The 20,980-nt window shown below is 38.9% G+C and overlaps 1 protein-coding gene across 7 annotated transcripts in view; it reads left to right on the plus strand.

Annotated features, from left to right (window-relative positions):
* Cntln (centlein, centrosomal protein) overlaps positions 1–20,980 on the plus strand; it is a 250,137-nt gene that overhangs the window by 148,957 nt on the left and 80,200 nt on the right. For all 7 annotated transcript variants that reach the window (XM_006538026.4, XM_006538027.4, XM_030253626.1 and 4 more), the window contains 3 exons: positions 3,045–3,145; positions 15,560–15,651; positions 18,861–19,393. In XM_006538026.4, coding sequence (XP_006538089.1) covers positions 3,045–3,145; positions 15,560–15,651; positions 18,861–19,393 — 726 coding nt within the window. The remainder of the gene's footprint in view (positions 1–3,044; positions 3,146–15,559; positions 15,652–18,860; positions 19,394–20,980) is intronic.

The following is a 20,980-nucleotide window of genomic DNA, read 5'->3' on the forward strand; positions in this document are numbered from 1 at the left end:
TTTTCTTATCCTGGAAGGCCTTTACTTGCAGTAAAACCTTGCTGGGTACAACATTCTTGGTTGAAATTATTTTTTCAGGACCCAAATACATGACTCCATGCCCTTCTGGTATTTAGAGTTTCTTCAGAGAAATATACCATGGTCTAATGTCTCTATGTGCTACTCTTTTGAAGATTGTAATGTTTTTTCTTTGTCCTGTACTTTAACATTTCAACTATACTATGGCATGGTGACAAATGTCTATATAGTCTTACATGTTGGCATTCCTTCTTCGCTCCACCAAACAGTTACCTACCAACAGCCATATAGGTCTGGTATGCTATAAAAGGGACTCTTTGGCCTCTCTGACTCTCTCTGACTCTCTGACTCTTTTCTCTCATTGACCCCTTCTACCTCTTTCCCCTTCCCCTCTCCCCTCTCTCTCTCCACGTGTTCTTGGCCTGCTTCTTCTCTTTCTCTCCCTCTGTCCTTCTTTGTCCCCCCTCTTTCTCTGTCTCTACTCCCTTCTCAACTCCCCTTCCCATGACCCCAAATAAAATATGTCCTTGGTTGTGGGGCATTGGGCTATGCACACACAGCCTGGTTTCCAGTTGAGGCTAGATGTTGAACCCTAGGACCCAGTGGTGATAATTCACCTACATGGGAGGGAAGGAGTTCTCCCATGTCTCCTGGAACTCTGGCTCATGTTGAAGTTACCACCCCCTTAGCCCCCAAAAGAGAAGCATAGTTAGTAGTCATGTAGGCAATGTCCCAAGCTTCTGACCTTCAGGCTAGACTCCTTTCTAGTTACCTAGCAACAGAAAAGATAGCAGCACACTTTAAGAGGGGCTGTTTGGCCCCTGCTCACTCTCTCACTCCTCTTGCTCTCTTGCTCTCTTACTCTCCTTACTCTCCTCTTACTCTCTCTTACTTTCTAGCCTTTCTTCTCTCTCTGTCCCTGTTCCCCCTTTCTCCTCTTGGCCATGGCCTGTCTCTCTCTCATTCCACCTTCTCTCCTTTCTCCCTGGCTTTCTAGAATAAAGCTCTAAAACCATAGCCTATCTCCTGGACTCAAGGTCCGCTGCAGCTGCACTTACTCTCACCTGTGTGGGAACCTTTCTCCCTAAGCCCTCTCTCCCATAAGCCCGAGGCACAGGGTGTTGCCCTGGGCCCCTTGGTTTCCGGGGGACTGCCCCTTGTCTACCCCCTTCCCCTGCTGAGTGGGGTCACTGGTTTAGATGCCCACCCTGGGCCAAGTGGAAAGCAGCCCTCCTGTGTCTGCCTGCCCAGAGCATAGAAGGAGCTGTGGCTAGACATGGGCTATCCTCTGTCCCCTCTTCCCCTACCTCCTTTTTAGTTTCCACACTTGGTTTTATAAAACACATCAGTAAGTATGTGAAGTTCTAAATGTTTCTTATACTGGGATGTCTTTGTCTTCCCCAGGATGTGGACAGTTTTATGCTATTTTCTTATTGAAGAGGTTTTCTATGATCCTAGTCTCTTCACTCCAGTATGTGAGAGATCAGAACATATAATTTTTAAGGGTATCCAAAAACTTTCACATTTTCTCTTCAAGCTTTTTTAACTTCTCTTACTGTCAGAGGTTTCTTTCTGACAGTAACAATTCACAAGTTCTATCTTCAAGATGTTATTTTTACTTCTGCTTGACCCAATCTATTTCGTGGACTATAGAGACAAGATTCTCATCTCCTCTGTGACTCTCTAGTCTCTTTCAGATCCTTCATTTCCTTGTTTCATTTATCTGATTGTAGTTTTTTTCCCCCATTGTCTTCATATTTCTGTGTTGAGATTGTTTGTTGGGATCATCTTTTATACTAGATGGTGGCCTCCTCAAGCAACTTTCTCTTGATGTTGCCTTGGGAGGCATCAGTCAGTCCTGGGTTTGATTCACAGTACAGATTCTCATACTCTCCAAGGCTAAAATTCCACCGTGGTGTTGTTTTGTTTTGCTTTGTTTTGTTTTGTTTTGTTTTCCCCTTACATTCTGCTGAGTTATTGTAGAAACAAGATTTTTCAGGGGTTGGACTGTCTGGCCAGTGAGCCCCTTGTATCCTTCTGTCTCTGCCTTCCCAGCACCAGTATTAGAAGCACACACCACCCTTTGTATAAACTCTTTCCAGTGTGTGAGAAATAGAAGTCAGATCCTCTTGATTGTACAGCAAACATTGTACAGGCTAAGCCGTCTTCCTAGCTCCTGAAAAATGATGCTTAATTAAATTAACCTAAGTGCCATGTACTAGATTTCATCTTGACATTTTCAAACATAAGTGAGTGAGTCATCTTTGTAGATCCCTTCCCTTCTCCTTCTGCCACTCTCAATCACACTGGACCCTTCTACCCATTCCCTGCCTTGTAGCTTCCTGTCCATGGTCATGTCACATGGATACTATTGCCTGCCCCCTCCCTCCCTTCCTCTCCCCCGACACATTTCTCCCTCATGTGGTCTCTGTTCTAGTGTTTTTGCCCTGTGCCCACTTAGAACATCCCTCCCGCACACAAATAGTTCTTTAGCTGGTCATGATATGATGTGCTAATCATCCCAGCATAGAGAAAGCCAGGGCAAAATTGTGAATTCAAAGTTTAGGCTATATGTTAAATATATAAATTTGAAATAGAAATATATAAACATATTTTATATAGCTATATAAATTTAATAATATATTTTATATAATTCAATAGTATAGAGAGTATTGAATATACATTTATATATAAATATATAAATATTTAGGTAAATATATACATAAAACATAAATATATTTGATATTGAAACATATAAATATTTTAAAATACCAAAAATAAAAAATTCAAGTCTATATTTTACATATTTGGCATTTGTTACAGTGCAGTTGATAGTTTGTACTAAAAAATATGCTCATAGTAATCAATTTGTATGCTGGATAAAAACTAATGAATATATTTAGTTACTATATTTTTGCTTTTATTTTACCATTCTCTATTTTTCAATTGTCTTTGCTGCTTTTTTAACTACACTGCTCATTATCTTACACATTTTATGTAATTGTTAATTGTTCAAATTTTCATAGGATGACTCTTCAAGATGAATTGGATGAGCTTAAAATGCATATGTCCATTGATAAAACAACAATACAGGAATTGAATAGGTGCATGGCAGAGAAAAGAGAAGGTAAGTTTTTAATTAAAAGAAATCTTTAGCTTTATTATCTAATTTTGGTTTCAATTTAATAATCTTACTTAATTTCTGACTTTTTGTACTCTTTTACTGATTTATAACACAATTTTTATGTCTCATGAGAAAATGAAATGCAACGAACTCCTAAACATCCCACTTTGAGATGGCTCAGCTCTCAGTGCTGGTGATGCTCAGGCCTGTTGGGATGAGTCCAACCCAGACCCCAGGTAGAAGTGGGGGAAGCCTGCAGCGCCCTCAGTGCCTTCCCCTGCTCCTCACACATGGACTGACTGTGAGCCTCCACAAGCACACTCGTCCCCCCCCTTAATATAATATAAAAATGTAAACAAATATTTGATAAGAGGAAGAGAGAAATAATTTTATTGTTCATTGACATAGTTTTCCTAGTTATGGTTGCTCACAGTTTTATAATCGTGTTTAACATTGGCGATTCACTTTTGTGTGTGTGCTCCTATTACAAGACTTTGAAAGTACTTAGTTCTAACTTTATGGGGCCTCAATCTTAAACTTAGGAGTAAGGTTTGTTCATTTCAAATATGCAAACCACTGTGGCCAAACTGTCTGATGATATGGAATGCAGCCATGTTACCAAGTTAAGACTGTTCTATAGTAAAAGTGAAGACAGCTGTACTTACTGAGCAACTTGAGTATCTCCGTGGAAGAAGTGAGTGCTCTGACTTCTGCCACCCAGCTGGTATCACCATTCCTAGTGATTATTAGTGGACTCCTCCTCTGGCTTTTTCTCAGTCCTCACTATTGACTCAGCCTTAAATATTAATATTAATATTGTTAGTGATTTTCCAAACCAATTTTTTCTTTTATTTTCCATCAAAATAAGTCCTCAATCCTTCCCAAGCTTCTAAACATGGTTCTTGTTTTCATTTTGTCTTCTCCTGTCAGGATCTTTTGTTTCTTCTTACTGAATCATATTCCCACTTCATCCTTAACAATTGGGATCCTACAGAGCTTATTGGTTTATTGTTCAAACTAACTGTATCCTTCTGAAAACAAAATCCATGAGTAGATGAATATCCCAGCAATGAGAAAGACTCCGGTGAAGAGAGAACTTGTGACCTCACAGTTCCATGTGAACGTCCTGTCCTGGAGAGATGCTTTGTTACATGTCAGTGCTCGCTGCAGCACCGTGCAGAGTAGCGAAGTTAGGGAAGCATCCTACGAGCCCAGCGGCAGAGGATGCAGAGGGCCTGGGTGGACAAATGTGCTGTATACATACAATGGACTTTTTTCAGCCTTAAGAATGAAGTTATGGCCCTTCTGCTCGACTCGAGCCCCGGGCTACCTTGCCAGCAGAGTCTTGCCCAACACCCGCAAGGGCCCACACAGGACTCCCCACGGGATCCTAAGGCCTCTGGTGAGTGGAACACAGCGCCTGCCCCAATCCAATCACGCAGAACCTGAGAATGCGGTACATAGGGAAGCAGGCTACCCGGGCCTGATCTGGGGCACAAGTCCCTTCCACTCGACTCGAGCCCCGGGCTACCTTGCCAGCAGAGTCTTGCCCAACACCCGCAAGGGCCCACACGGGACTCCCCACGGGATCCTAAGACCTCTGGTGAGTGGAACACAGCGCCTGCCCCAATCCAATCGCGCGGAACCAGAGACTGAGGTACATAGGGAAGCAGGCTACCCGGGCTTGATCTGGGGCACAAACCCCTTCCACTCCACTTGAGCCCCAGGCTATCCTTGCCAGCAGAGTCGCCTGACACCCGCAAGGGCCCACACAGGATTCCACAGGAGATCCTAAGACCTCTAGTTAGTGGAACACAACTTCTGCCAGGAGTCTGGTTCGAACACCAGATATCTGGGTACCTGCCCTGCAAGAAGAGAGCTTGCCTGCAGAGAATACTCTGCCCACTGAAACTAAGGAGAGTGCTACCTTCCAGGTCTGCTTATAGAGGCTAACAGAGTCACCTGAAGAACAAGCTCTTAACAGTGACAACTAAAACAGCTAGCTTCAGAGATTACCAGATGGCGAAAGGCAAACGTAAGAATCCTACTAACAGAAATCAAGACCACTCACCATCATCAGAACCCAGCAGTCCCACCCCACCTAGTCCTGGGCACCCCAACACAACCGAAAATCTAGACCCAGATTTAAAAACATTTCTCATGATGATGATAGAGGACATCAAGAAGGACTTTCATAAGTCACTTAAAGAATTACAGGAGAGCACTGCTAAAGAGTTACAGGCCCTTAAAGAAAAGCAGGAAAACACAGCCAAACAGGTAGAAATCATTAAAGAAAAACAGGAAAACACATCCAAACAGGTGATGGAAATGAACAAAACCATACTAGAACTAAAAGGGGAAGTGGACACAATAAAGAAAACCCAAAGCGAGGCAACGCTGGAGATAGAAACCCTAGGAAAGAGATCTGGAACCATAGATGCGAGCATCAGCAACAGAATACAAGAAATGGAAGAGAGAATCTCAGGTGCAGAAGACTCCATAGAGAACATCGACACAACAGTCAAAGAAAATACAAAATGCAAAAGGATCCTAACTCAAAACATCCAGGTAATCCAGGACACAATGAGAAGACCAAACCTACGGATAATAGGAATTGATGAGAATGAAGATTTTCAACTTAAAGGGCCAGCTAATATCTTCAACAAAATAATAGAAGAAAACTTCCCAAACATAAAAAAAGAGATGCCCATGATCATACAAGAAGCCTACAGAACTCCAAATAGACTGGACCAGAAAAGAAATTCCTCCCGACACATAATAATCAGAACAACAAATGCACTAAATAAAGATAGAATATTAAAAGCAGTAAGGGAGAAAGGTCAAGTAACATATAAAGGAAGGCCTATCAGAATTACACCAGACTTTTCACCAGAGACTATGAAAGCCAGAAGAGCCTGGACAGATGTTATACAGACACTAAGAGAACACAAATGCCAGCCCAGGCTACTATACCCGGCCAAACTCTCAATTACCATAAATGGAGAAACCAAAGTATTCCACGACAAAAACAAATTCACACAATATCTTTCCACGAATCCAGCCCTTCAAAGGATAATAACAGAAAAGAAGCAATACAAGGACAGAAATCACGCCCTAGAACAACCAAGAAAGTAATCATTCAACAAACCAAAAAGAAGACAGCCACAAGAACAGAATGCCAACTCTAACAACAAAAATAAAAGGAAGCAACAATTACTTTTCCTTAATATCTCTTAATATCAATGGACTTAATTCCCCAATAAAAAGACATAGACTAACAGACTGGCTACACAAACAGGACCCAACATTCTGCTGCTTACAGGAAACCCATCTCAGGGAAAAAGACAGACACTACCTCAGAGTGAAAGGCTGGAAAACAATTTTCCAAGCAAATGGACTGAAGAAACAAGCTGGAGTAGCCATTTTAATATCGGATAAAATCGACTTCCAACCCAAAGTTATCAAAAAACACAAGGAGGGACACTTCATACTCATCAAAGGTAAAATCCTCCAAGAGGAACTCTCAATTCTGAATATCTACGCACCAAATGCAAGGGCAGCCACATTCATTAGAGACACTTTAGTAAAGCTCAAAGCATACATTGCACCTCACACAATAATAGTGGGAGACTTCAACACACCACTTTCTTCAAAGGACAGATCGTGGAAACAGAAACTAAACAGGGACACAGTGAAACTAACAGAAGTTATGAAACAAATGGACCTGACAGATATCTACAGAACATTTTATCCTAAAACAAAAGGATATACCTTCTTCTCAGCACCTCACGGGACCTTCTCCAAAATTGACCATATAATTGGTCACAAAACAGGCCTCAATAGATACAAAAATATTGAAATTGTCCCATGTATTCTATCAGACCACCATGGCCTAAGACTGATCTTCAATAACAACATAAATAATGGAAAGCCAACATTCACGTGGAAACTGAATAACACTCTTCTCAATGATACCTTGGTCAAGGAAGGAATAAAGAAAGAAATTAAAGACTTTTTAGAGTTTAATGAAAATGAAGCCACAACGTACCCAAACCTATGGGACACAATGAAAGCATTTCTAAGAGGGAAACTCATAGCTCTGAGTGCCTCCAAGAAGAAACGGGAGACAGCACATACTAGCAGCTTGACAACACATCTAAAAGCCCTAGAAAAAAAGGAAGCAAATTCACCCAAGAGGAGTAGATGGCAGGAAATAATCAAACTCAGGGGTGAAATCAACCAAGTGGAAACAAGAAGAACTATTCAAAGAAGTAACCAAACGAGGAGTTGGTTCTTTGAGAAAATCAACAAGATAGATAAACCCTTAGCTAGACTCACTAAAGGGCACAGGGACAAAATCCTAATTAACAAAATCAGAAACGAAAAGGGAGACATAACAACAGATCCTGAAGAAATCCAAAACACCATCAGATTTTTCTACAAAAGGCTATACTCAACAAAACTGGAAAACCTGGACGAAATGGACAAATTTCTGGACAGATACCAGGTACCAAAGTTGAATCAGGATCAAGTTGATCATCTAAACAGTCCCATATCACCTAAAGAAATAGAAGCAGTTATTAATAGTCTCCCAACCAAAAAAAGCCCAGGACCAGATGGGTTTAGTGCAGAGTTCTATCAGAACTTCAAAGAAGATCTAATTCCAGTTCTGCACAAACTATTTCACAAAATAGAAGTAGAAGGTACTCTACCCAACTCATTTTATGAAGCCACTATTACTCTGATACCTAAACCACGGAAAGACCCAACAAAGATAGAGAACTTCAGACCAATTTCTCTTATGAATATCGATGCAAAAATCCTCAATAAAATTCTCGCTAACTGAATCCAAGAACACATTAAAGCAATCATCCATCCTGACCAAGTAGGTTTTATTCCAGGGATGGAGGGATGGTTTAATATACGAAAATCCATCAATGTAATCCATTATATAAACAAACTCAAAGACAAAAACCACATGATCATCTCGTTAGATGCAGAAAAAGCATTTGACAAGATCCAACACCCATTCATGATAAAAGTGTTGGAAAGATCAGGAATTCAAGGCCCATACCTAAACATGATAAAAGCAATCTACAGCAAACCAGTAGCCAACATCAAAGTAAATGGAGAGAAGCTGGAAGCAATCCCACTAAAATCAGGGACTAGACAAGGCTGCCCACTTTCTCCCTACCTTTTCAACATAGTACTTGAAGTATTAGCCAGAGCAATTCGACAACAAAAGGAGATCAAGGGGATACAAATTGGAAAAGAGGAAGTCAAAATATCACTTTTTGCAGAAGATATGATAGTATATATAAGTGACCCTAAAAATTTTACCAGAGAACTCCTAAACCTGATAAATAGCTTCGGTGAAGTAGCTGGATATAAAATAAACTCAAACAAGTCAATGGCCTTTCTCTATACAAAGAATAAACAGGCTGAGAAAGAAATTAGGGAAACAACACCCTTGTCAATAGTCACAAATAATATAAAATATCTTGGCGTGACTCTAACTAAGGAAGTGAAAGATCTGTATGATAAAAACTTCAAATCTCTGAAGAAAGAAATTAAGGAAGATCTCAGAAGATGGAAAGATCTCCCATGCTCATGGATTGGCAGGATCAACATTGTAAAAATGGCTATCTTGCCAAAAGCAATCTACAGATTCAATGCAATCCCCATCAAAATTCCAACTCAATTCTTCAACGAATTGGAAGGAGCAATTTGCAAATTTGTCTGGAATAACAAAAAACCTAGGATAGCAAAAAGTCTTCTCAAGGATAAAAGAACTTCTGGCGGAATCACCATGCCAGACCTAAAGCTTTACTACAGAGCAATTGTAATAAAAACTGCATGGTACTGGTATAGAGACAGACAAGTAGACCAATGGAATAGAATTGAAGATCCAGAAATGAACCCACACACCTATGGTCACTTGATCTTCGACAAGGGAGCTAAAACCATCCAGTGGAAGAAAGACAGCATTTTCAACAATTGGTGCTGGCACAACTGGTTGTTATCGTGTAGAAGAATGCGAATCAATCCAGACTTATCTCCTTGTACTAAGGTCAAATCTAAGTGGATCAAGGAACTTTACATAAAACCAGAGACACTGAAACTTATAGAGGAGAAAGTGGGGAAAAGCCTTGAAGATATGGGCACAGGGGAAAAATTCCTGAACAGAACAGCAATGGCTTGTGCTGTAAGATCGAGAATTGGCAAATGGGACCTAATGAAACTCCAAAGTTTGTGCAAGGCAAAAGACACCGTCAATAAGACAAAAAGACCACCAACAGATTGGGAAAGGATCTTTACCTATCCTAAATCAGATAGGGGACTAATATCCAACATATATAAAGAACTCAAGAAGGTGGTCTTCAGAAAATCAAATAACCCCATTAAAAAATGGGGCTCAGAACTGAACAAAGAATTCTCACCTGAGGAATACCAAATGGCAGAGAAGCACCTGAAAAAATGTTCAACATCCTTAATCATCAGGGAAATGCAAATCAAAACAACCCTGAGATTCCACCTCACACCAGTCAGAATGGCTAAGATCAAAAATTCAGGTGACAGCAGATGCTGGCGTGGATGTGGAGAAAGAGGAACACTCCTCCATTGTTGGTGGGAGTGCAGGCTTGTACAACCACTCTGGAAATCAGTCTGGCGGTTCCTCAGAAAATTGGACATAGTACTACCGGAGAATCCAGCAATACCTCTCCTGGGCATATATCCAGAAGATGCCCCAACTGATAAGAAGGACACATGCTCCACTATGTTCATAGCAGCCTTATTTATAATAGCCAGAAGCTGGAAAGAACCTAGATGCCCCTCAACAGAGGAATGGATACAGAAAATGTGGTACATCTACACAATGGAGTACTACTCAGCTATTAAAAAGAATGAATTTATGAAATTCCTAGCCAAATGGATGGACCTGGAGGGCATCATCCTGAGTGAGGTAACACATTCACAAAGAAACTCACACAATATGTACTCACTGATAAGTGGATATTAGCCCCAAACCTAGGATACCCAAGATATAAGATATAATTTGCTAAACACATGAAACTCAAGAAGAATGAAGACTGAAGTGTGGACACTATGCCCCTCCTTAGATTTGGGAACAAAACACCCATGGAAGGAGTTACAGAGACAAAGTTTAGAGCTGAGATGAAAGGATGGACCATGTAGAGACTGCCATATCCAGGGATCCACCCCATAATCAGCATCCAAACGCTGACACCATTGCATACACTAGCAAGATTTTATTGAAAGGACCCAGATGTAGCTGTCTCTTGTGAGACTATGCCGGGGCCTAGCAAACACAGAAGTGGATGCTCACAGTCAGCTAATGGATGGATCATAGGGCTCCCAATGGAGGAGCTAGAGAAAGTAGCCAAGGAGCTAAAGGGATCTGCAACCCTATAGGTGGAACAACATTATGAACTAACCAGTACCCCGGAGCTCTTGACTCTAGCTGCATATATATCAAAAGATGGCCTAGTCGGCCATCACTGGAAAGAGAGGCCCATTGGACTTGCAAACTTTATATGCCCCAGTACAGGGGAACGCCAGGGCCAAAAAGGGGGAGTGGGTGGGTAGGGTAAGGGAGTGGGGGGTGGGTATGGGGGACTTTTGGTATAGCATTGGAAATGTAAATGTGCTAAATACCTAATAAAAAATGGAAAAAAAAAAGAAAGTTAAAAAAAAAAAAGAATGAAGTTATGTTGTTTGCAGGAATATGGAAGAAACTGGACAGTAAATGTAAATTAGGTCAGTCAGACAAATGTCACGTTTTTATTCACTTGTGGCTCATATATACATAGCTTTACATATGTATATATATATATATATCTATATATATATATATATATACATTTTTAGTCTTATCTATATATATATATATATACATATATATGTGTGTGTGTGACATGTATATAAAAGTAAAACTGTTTGAGTGTGTCAAAGGGCACTAACAGAAGCAGGAAGCAATGATAACAAGAAAGAGAAAGTAGTTTATGAGGAACTCTGTTGAATATACAGTACATACATAGAAGTAAACATTTTAAAAATCAGAACAATTGTTTGGATACTCCCACAAGTTCTGCTTTTGTGGAATCTTATTATATCTTGTTTTGTCCTGATTGGCTGCTGTCTCTTGAAGACCTGCTCTTTTCTGAAGCAGAAATGGAGTGGGGTGAATCTGGGGAGGAGGACTGGGGAGGGAGGGGAGGAGTAGTGGATGGAGGGAAGCTGTATTGTATTGGGGGTGTGTTGGATGGGAGAAAATCTACTATCTATTAAAGAAAAAGAAAAAACAAAGAATAATGTGGTAGAATTAAGGAATATATTTAAAAATAGCAATAGCAAATAACAGGGAAGCCATTTAATAAATAACCCGACTTGAAAAAAAGTATTTGTGGCACTTCAAAAGCTCTAACTGCATATGCAGCAGAGAATGGCCTAGTCAGTCATCAATGGGAGGAGAGGCCCTTGGTCCTGTGAGGATTCTATGCCCCAGTACAGGGGACCACCAGAACCAGGAAGCAGGAGTGGGTGGGTTGGGGATCAGGGGGAGGGTGGAGAGGATAGGGGGTTTTTGGAGGAGAAATCAGGAAAGGGGATAACATTTGAAACGTAAATAAGGAAAATATCTAATAATAAATAAATAAATAAATGTTAAAAATAAAAGAAAAAAGACTGGCAAAACAAACTCTCATGTGCAACTTTACTGAACTGAAGGTGGATTCAGTCAGGCACAAAGAAACTAAAATAAGAAAATGCAATGCAAACTTTATATGCCCCAGTACAGGGGAATACCAGGGCCAAAAAGGGGGAGTGGGTGGGCAGGGGAGTGGGGGTGGGTGGATATGGGGGACTTTTGGTATAGCATTGGAAATGTAAATGAGTTAAATACCTAATAAAAAATGGAAAAAAAAAAAGAAAATGCAATGCATGCTAAAAATTATCATACTGAATTAATATATAAGGATTTGAAATCACAGGAAAATATGTGTTCCATTACTAAAATAGATACACAAAATGCAGTAGGTTATTTTCTGCTAAATTATATTTTTGTAGCATTTTTGTTTGTTTTTAAAGTGATTCACAGTTCAAGAAAAAAATCATAAAAACAGCTATCACTTTTATAGAAGCATAAAGAATAGAAAAAAAATAAAGTAAGTTTTAATGATATTAGCCATTGATATGCTTAACATACTGTAAAAATTGGTGCTTAAAATTCAAGGATAAACTTATTTGTTTCATTTGGATTAACACTTTTGCATTTTCTCACTTACTATAAATTCCACCCTATTAAATGCTAAATAATTTTATATTTAATATGAACTAACAGCAAACTCGTCTTATAAAATAATAATAAACACTCATTTTGGGATGTTTACCAGTTATTTTGCTATTAAATATTTCAGATAAAGATAGTTGAAATCAAAGTAAAACTGCTAAACTTTTTTTAAAGTGCTAAACTTAATGTTCATAATTTATCAACAATGACTAATCTCTTTCATAAATGTTTTTGTTTTAATACTCAAAAGAAAAAAGTCAGAAAAATTATAAGTGTTTTTAGATAATGTATTACTATAATTAAAATTAGGACATAGAATAATAAGAATAATTAGCAGTAAAACATTAGTAAAAACAGTAAAAAGCAGAATAATTTAGATTAATTGTTCAGTGCACTAGGGCTTGGAAACACTGGCCCCCATTGGCACTGACAGGAGCCGATCTTTCTGTGTAGCCCAGGCTGACCTAGACCTCACCGGCTTCTTCCCCAGCCTGAGTACTGAGCACTCCTCCCGAAGCTCTGCTGAGCAGTTTGAACCTAGATATTCCTGACCTTCCTCTGCACATTGCCACCAGGCTCATGGTGCTGTGTGAATTACCTTATCTGACTTGGTCTTTCTCTCTACAATCTCTTTTTTTCCCCCATTTTTTATTAGGTATTTAGCTCATTTACATTTCCAATGCTATACCAAAAGTCCCCCATACCCACCCACCCCCCACTCCCCTACCCACCCACTCCCCCTTTTTGGCCCTGGCGTTCCCCTGTACTGGGGCATATAAAGTTTGTGTGTCCAATGGGCCTCTCTTTCCAGTGATGGCCGACTAGGCCATCTTTTGATACATATGCAGCTAGAGTCAAGAACAATCTCTTTAATGAAGGAATAGCTCATAGAAAAACCAGCTTAAAGGTATTTGACAGTTCTCTTTAAAGACAACATCTGTTCTTCTGATGACTTGAGGATATGGAAAGACAACCTTCCCTTTTTCTTCAGTTTCTGTGCATCACCTGTGTCCCCAGGCACTGTCTGGCCTTCAGACACACTCAGTTTCCCTAAAAGTCACTTTCTACCCCTAAAAAAATTCTACAATTTCCTGTTCCAGCTCCCTTTTTCTTGTGCTGAGGATACTGAAGTTTGGACCATGTGCCCTTCTGCAATTTTCATAGATTGTGTGGTATTTGTTTTTTTCTTACAGATCTATTTTCTGTTTATTTCAGTGCACTTAGACAGAGAGAGAGAGAGAGAGAGAGAGAGAGAGAGAGAGAGAGAGAGAGAGATTACCTTTATCACCTTGCTAAACCAAGATTAAAAGAAAAGGAAGGAAGCAATAAAACAAAACAAGTTTTAACAAGATATTAATAAACAAAAAGTTAAAAACAGAAAAAGAGATGAAATTCCTGAGCAAGAAAGAACACAATCAGGATGAATTTTAATGCTGGTAAAAATTATAGCATTTAAACCATATGATTAAAAATAGATGTCTTGTAGAATGAGAAATCTCATTGTCTTAGTGAGGCCCCCTTGCCTCAGTCCCAGCATCCTGAGGGGCTTGAGCTGACATGACTTGGAGTGGTTCCTTGCTTCATTCCACATTTGAGTGTAACTGCTTCCATATTTTATAAAAGCTATAAATGAAAGCAAATCTACCTTGGCAACATCCACAGGTGATCGTACTCACTCATTCTGCCCAGCATGCCTTGCACATGCCTAGGACCAAATACACAGCAAGGAAATTCTTTTAAAAATCATCCTTTAGTGCTTATTAAAAATATACAGATGTTGTTAGTACTGTATGTTATGTGACTACAGTATTATTATGTTATTTTTAAGGATAAATATCTCAGAACTATAGGAGATATTTAATTGACTAGAACAGATGAATGATATTTGCATATTATTTCTACATTGCTGAAGAGTGCTGTAAATGAATTCAGCAGCACGGTGTTAGGGGACTGGAAAAGGATGCTTGGGAGCTGATAGCTTATTATCAAGGTAAAGGTATGTATTCCCCAAGAGGCAAATTCCACCTATTCTAGCTTTTATTATCCTTAGGATAGTGTTCTATTTATTTCATGAGCACAGAAGTTTTAATTGAGTATGTCATGTTTCAAAGACAAAAGAAATGCCTAATTCACTCTAACAAACTTGTTAGTCACTGTTTTTTACCAGGAGGATTTCTACTCCACAGAGAATAATATTGTTTTCTCTTTCTTTGTTGAAAAATCAAAGTTTCACATTGACCTACAGCAGTCTGGCTTACTTTAAAGCAAAAGTAAGCTAACAGATGTACACCCTCTTAGCGTTAGGAACTCTCCTCTGTTCCCTGTTTTGTTCTTTAAGAACATTAGACTTTAAACTAATTCAGGAGCCCAGTGAAGGACAGTAACTTCATCACTGTAACTTTATCATCTGTAAAGAAGACAGCTAGAAATCTGAGTGAATTTCAATATTAATGAAAAATGTATGACAGTGTTTCCCTTAACTTGGTAAATTCTGTGCAGATTTTGCTGTTCTGTGAAGGCTGTGGCAGTTAGTTACCAGCCCCTGCACGAGTGATTTGTCAAGCAATGTCACCCTTGAATGTGGGCTTGCTTCTTAGAGAGCCACAGCTCCTCTAGAATTGAGGTTTTTATAGTTTAACCTGGAAGGAAAGGCTCCCTCACTGTGAGGGTTTCAGTCTCTAATTCTGCGACTGCTTGCTTTGTTCAGAGATCACTCTGATCAGCCTGGCAGGGAACAGGATCAGCAGAACAAAACTAGTAGCTGTAGATACAAAGGCAGTGGATTCTGCTTTCAAGGTAAAGGCCGAACAATCTCTAAAGAATGAGCACAGGAATGAAAGCCTAGCATTGTTCACCTACAGATCTATGGTTCCTTTGAAAGACTTAGCACTGCAGGGAAAAAGAAAGGGACACCACAAAGACATATAATTATGTGACAAAACAAACTCTTGAGAAAGGTCACAATTTAGCTCTAGTCAAACACTTAACAAGAAAAATAGACTAGATTATTCAAAACTGAAAAACCAGCAAACCTTTCCGCTTAAACCGACAGTGCAGTGTTTCAGCAACATATGATGTACCATAATATATTATTTATTTGCTTCCAGAACAACTCTTTAGACAGCATGAAGACGCTGAGGTCAAGAAGAGTACTCCAGAGAAGAATGAGAAAGCAATATCGGAAGAGACATTACAGAAGGTAGTCTAATCTTTAAGATATTGAGCCGAGCAAGTTAAATCTGAATTTTACCATTAAGAATTGTATTTTAAAATGAGAGCTCATGAACTTAAACCTTGTGTGAATTCTTAATTTAAATTCATAATTCAAAATCATCGGCTTGCCAAAATTGGGTAAAAAAAAATCAATGTTAGTAAAATAAATGTATAAACACTTGTGCTTCTGTGGACAGAGATTAAAAATATTTTTATAGATGGAGTAGAGAAAATGAGAAGAAGAGAAGTTAACAAAATTTGGAATATATGTGCTTATTAGTTATATGTGAGCAGTTTAACTTAAAACGGTCAGGAGATCTGCTCTTCTGCAACAGGCATGAATTGTTTTTTATTTATAGCTCTGCCGTGGTAGAATGCTAATATCTTTATAATTTAAACTTGAAAATACGTGTGACTTATTGTCAATAAAATTTAGCTTATGATTTAGGATAGTTTTCTGTATTTTAATAGGACAATTCATGTCAACCTATAGTTACAATACAGCATTACTCTCACTGATAGTAAAATGCTGTTTTCGAATTGTAGAGTTTATCTTAGTTTCGTTTTACAAAATATATTATCAGGTTCAATGAGTGGTTTCAAGTTTATGAACAGTTATTGGTTCTATTATTAAAGGTTCGTCTCTAAATAACTTATTCTTTGATTGTTATCTGGCTACTCCGGATTACTTTTGAGTTTTACAAAATCATCTGTTCATAAACAAAACTCAACATGGACATACATATCAACAATTTCAGTTTATCTACCTCTATTTTCCGTCCCGATGGATAGACTTGTGGGAGTTTCTCATGAGCTACAGCAACTTTGTACCTCCTTAGGCTTGTCCTGTAGCAAAGGATGTCCCTCAATGCTACTGAACAGCACATACCCGGTTAACAGGACAGAGAACGAAACGTACTGCCAGTCATTCATCTTGAAGTTATCCATGTTCTGTCCACTAGGGTATTCTATAGTTTATATTAGTGTGTCAGCTTTGTTTTAAAATAGCATTTTTCTTTTTTAAGTAATACTTCTGTTTTAAATAATTTTATTTGTATAGACAAATAACATTATGGGCCCAGAAATGCATTTAAGGCCTATAAAAAATTAGCATTTATTTTCATTGAATTTAAATCAAATTAGCATGTTAATTTTTTTTTTTACTTTTAAACAGTAACTTTATCCAGTTGTGTCAGTCATCTTTTTAAAACTTATAGTTAAATTTATTATTTTAATTAACAGATATTATATTCATATGGTATTAAGCATTGAATTTAGGGTCTCATGCATGCTAGGCAAGTTATCTACTACAAACCTATTTGCCTATAGAGACAGAGACAGATTCAGAGACATAGAGACAAACATATTAATACAGGTCTTTTAAGTTACACAGGCTGGGTTTGAAGTCATTCTATAGCACAAGCTGGCCTTCCTTTTCTGAGTAGCCAGGTTCAAGAGCCACCAATATAAGATTCATCTGAATTTCTTTCTTGAATTTATGTGTGTGGAGGGATGTGTGCATATATATGCTTGTGGAGGCCTGAAACCACCTCAAGCACAATCAATGTTTCTTTTCTTCTCCCTCTGTCTCTATCTCTATCTTAATCTTGCTTGCTTCTTCTTCTTCCTCTTCTTCTTCTTCTTCTTTTTTTTTTTAAGATAGGATCTTTTATTGGCCTTGTATTCACTTTCCCATCAATTATGCTAGGGTGACTGCTCAGTGAGATGCAGGGATGCAGGAATCCACCTGTCTCTGCCTCCATGGCTCTAGAATACCCTGGAATGAGAGAGAGAGAGAGAGAGAGAGAGAGAGAGAGAGAGAGAGAGAGAGAGAGAGAGAGAGAGAGAGAGAAATGTATGTATGCTTTGGGGACCAAACTCAGATCCTCTTGCTCTAGGTTAGCGCTTTATTGAATAAGCTTTCTCTCTAGCCCCAAAGACACATTGTAAAAAGGGATGAATAAAGGGCTTCAGTGACAGCTTACACCTGTAGTCCATTTGTACTGACATGAACTTTAGGTTTAGCTTAAAATAGAGGTGTAAATTGATCAATCTTAGTCAAGGTATGATCCTGCACATTGTTATATCAGCTTAGAGCTGTTATCACAGTGGTCCAATAAAGTGTTACATTGTAAATCTGTCACTCCTTGAAAAAACAGCCTTTTGGCCTCATTGATAACTATCCTGGTTTGGAGGTATAGAGTTCTCTGACCCTTTCACTCTTTGTGGAATTCTACATGGTTCAGTAGCTAAGGTTGCAAATAATAGCTCATCTCTGCTTCTTGAGCCAACATACATGTGCATAACAAAGACATACATGTGGGCTCAAATAAAGGATCAGTGCTTCTTTGTAAAAGTAGTTTTTGTGTTTCTGTTTCAGTTTCACATATAAAACTAGTTTGAAAAATAGTCTAATGTTATTTTTCAAATTCTAATTCCAAGCATCCTGTAAGAGGCTTGTCACATTCTGTCCCTGATGTTCGCTTGCAGCATTTCCATCCTGTCACATATTACTTTAAGGTGTGCATGAGTGTCTTTCCAGTGGCTATTGATATATAGAGCCTGGAGGTCTTTGACTATCACTGTGTCCTACAACAGAAGAAATATTTATTGAAATAAATAGAAATGTTTCATTTATAATCAACTTTCAAATTCTTGTAATTTTAGACTATTGAACACGATTTTTGCAGAAAGATTTTATTGTATAAAATAAGAATCGCATTGAGAATTGAAATGGTACTTTTCTAATTTAGAACTAAAACTGTTGCAGGTCATCTATTTTGTCACCACACCTTACCATGTTTGTTAAGCGTTAAAGAAATGTTCTTTACTAATAGTTTCTCTATGAGCCTATTTTAGCCTTTTCCATAAACAGCTTTTCTCTGGAAATATTGCCTTTCCCAGTTAGAATGTATATCCAAAGTACGTACAGTCTTAGAGAACCCTGCAGCTCGTTGACATCCTCAGCTCTGATCACTTTGTGTAGGATTTTAACTTCCCTTACCATCTGTCCTTCATTCAGCAGATGCATTATTGCATTTCTGAATGTATCCTTAGAATTATTTAGAAAGTAAGTGCCTGAGATTCACTGTGTCCTTGTGCTAAATGGAACTTTCATCAGTTAGAAATGATAATTAAAAATTACGTAGATTATGGTTTTAAATTTTAAAGGAGTAATTAAACTTTCTTGCTTAGGTCATTGAGTTGGAAAATCGGCTAAAATCTTTTGAGAAAAACTCAAGAAAATTAAAAGAAGAGAGTAAGAGATTAAAGAAAGAGAATGATTTCCTTAAATCCCACTTAAAACACTATCAAGAAGACTCGGAGGCGAGAGAGAAGGAGCTAGAACAACTACTGAGGGTGAGCAAAGATGTAGAACATGACAAAAGTGAGCTTCAAACAAAAATCACTGCTCTGGAGACAGAAGTCACTACCCTGAGGAGACAAGTGACAGAAGCTAAGGCTTTGAGAGGCAAAGATGAAGAGGTGGTGTGCCCAGAGGAAAGAGCACACCGCCCAACAGACAAAGCTAAATCTGAGATGGCCACCACAGATGTGAGAGCCCGGCGCTGTGACTGCAAGACAGCCACTACCAAGGTGAAATTTAAAGCTGCCAAGAGAAAGTGCTCAGTGGGTCGCCACCACACAGTTCTCAATCACTCCATCAAGGTTATGAGCCACGTGGAGAACCTCAGCAAGGACGGCTGGGAGGATGTGAGTGAAGGCAGGTAAGGCTCTCATTAACTTAGCTCTGTGGTGGGGACAGTGTGCATCTGTAAAGCACTGGCAAATGGAGATTGAATTTCAACTACTGTCGATTTGGTATTCAGAAAAAATACTGTCAGAGCCTTTGAAATATCTTGGGAGGTCTTGTTCTGAGCTTATTGACTGAAATTTGCATGCAAAATTAGCCACAACTGCATGAGTATTTGAATAGGTGCCAGGAAACCCAAAAGAAGGCGATGCTTGATTTCTTCCAGTGATGCTATTTTCATGCAGTCATGAGGCTTGAAATTGACAGTTTGGCAGGTTGATTTAATTTGCTGGCCCTTTGCATATTCACCACTGACAGCTAAGGATTCCCAGGCAAGCCTACTAAGTCGGTTTAGTTATCTTGTGACATGCCAACCTGGGAGGAGAAACATTTTCCCCCCTTAATTTAGTTAGATAAATTTTGAATGACCCATTTCAGCTTGTTACCAGATGTCTACAAGCTGTTTAACACCCTTTAAATTAAGAACCATCTTCACTAATTATTTCATGTGTGTATTATGCAAAGTCATTGTACAAACTTTATGTGGATCGAAGTTAAAGATTTCTTAAGAGATGTAGATTCATATTCTTAAGTTGCTAAGCCCCCATTGAATATAAAGAGGATAATACTAAAAGTCTGCACATTATTTGGTCTTACACCTGGCTGTACACTGGAAGTATAGAGGCAAAGGAATGACGCAGCGCCTCTGTTTACACCTCTGTAATAAAGAAGTGCATTGGTAGAGTTGTTAATGAGTTGTCCACTTTGCCATGGTTTTAAATATCTGGCCTGTTTCATAATACTGTATATTTATATTTATTTTCTCCAGATTCGTTTGTTTGTTCATTTGTTTAAGCTCTTCTGCAGTGCTCTATTTTAGATGTGGGATGACTAGGGATATTTTTCTTAGCCACAAGCATAGAAGTAGAAAATGAGCTTAAAACGTAATGATACTCCTGTTGGTGTGATGCCTTTGCTGGCCCTCAGATGAAGCATGGCTGACATACCTGTTATAAAGACATAGCAGAGGTCAACATGGCCTTGACTATCCAAGGTTTTGTGTGACCATGGAAGACAAATAAAAGCCTAAAGGATTAGAGAAAAGTGTCCATTTTTTTTATGCTTAGTGTTCATGAAGAGTGGGCAGTTATATAGAAAAAGAAAAGGATAAATGTATCATGTCCAAAATAAGAGCAAAGAACTGGGACGCAGAAATTCAGTAGCATCATTCTCTTCAGAGTGTCTTAAGCCTCTGCATGGCTTCCTTCCGGGGCAGCGTAGGCCCTTTGTGGACTGAGGGTCTTCTCTCACTGAGCAGTGAGTAGACGAGGAGACATTTCACAGAAAGACAATGTTGAGGACAAGCATATGTTACACACTTCAGTTTGGAGGAAAGTGGATGTATTAATTAATTACTTTTCTATTGATATTATATAGCACCACGATCAAAACAACTTACAGAAGAAGGTTTATTTTGGGTGCGAAAGGGAACAAAGGCATCAAAGGGAACAGACATTGCCGCCCGCCCGAGGAGCTTTGGAAATCTCTGAGCTTACTCTAC

The sequence above is a fragment of the Mus musculus genome, chromosome 4 (genome assembly GCF_000001635.26).
Source record: "Mus musculus strain C57BL/6J chromosome 4, GRCm38.p6 C57BL/6J".
Classification (NCBI taxonomy): domain Eukaryota; kingdom Metazoa; phylum Chordata; class Mammalia; order Rodentia; family Muridae; genus Mus; species Mus musculus.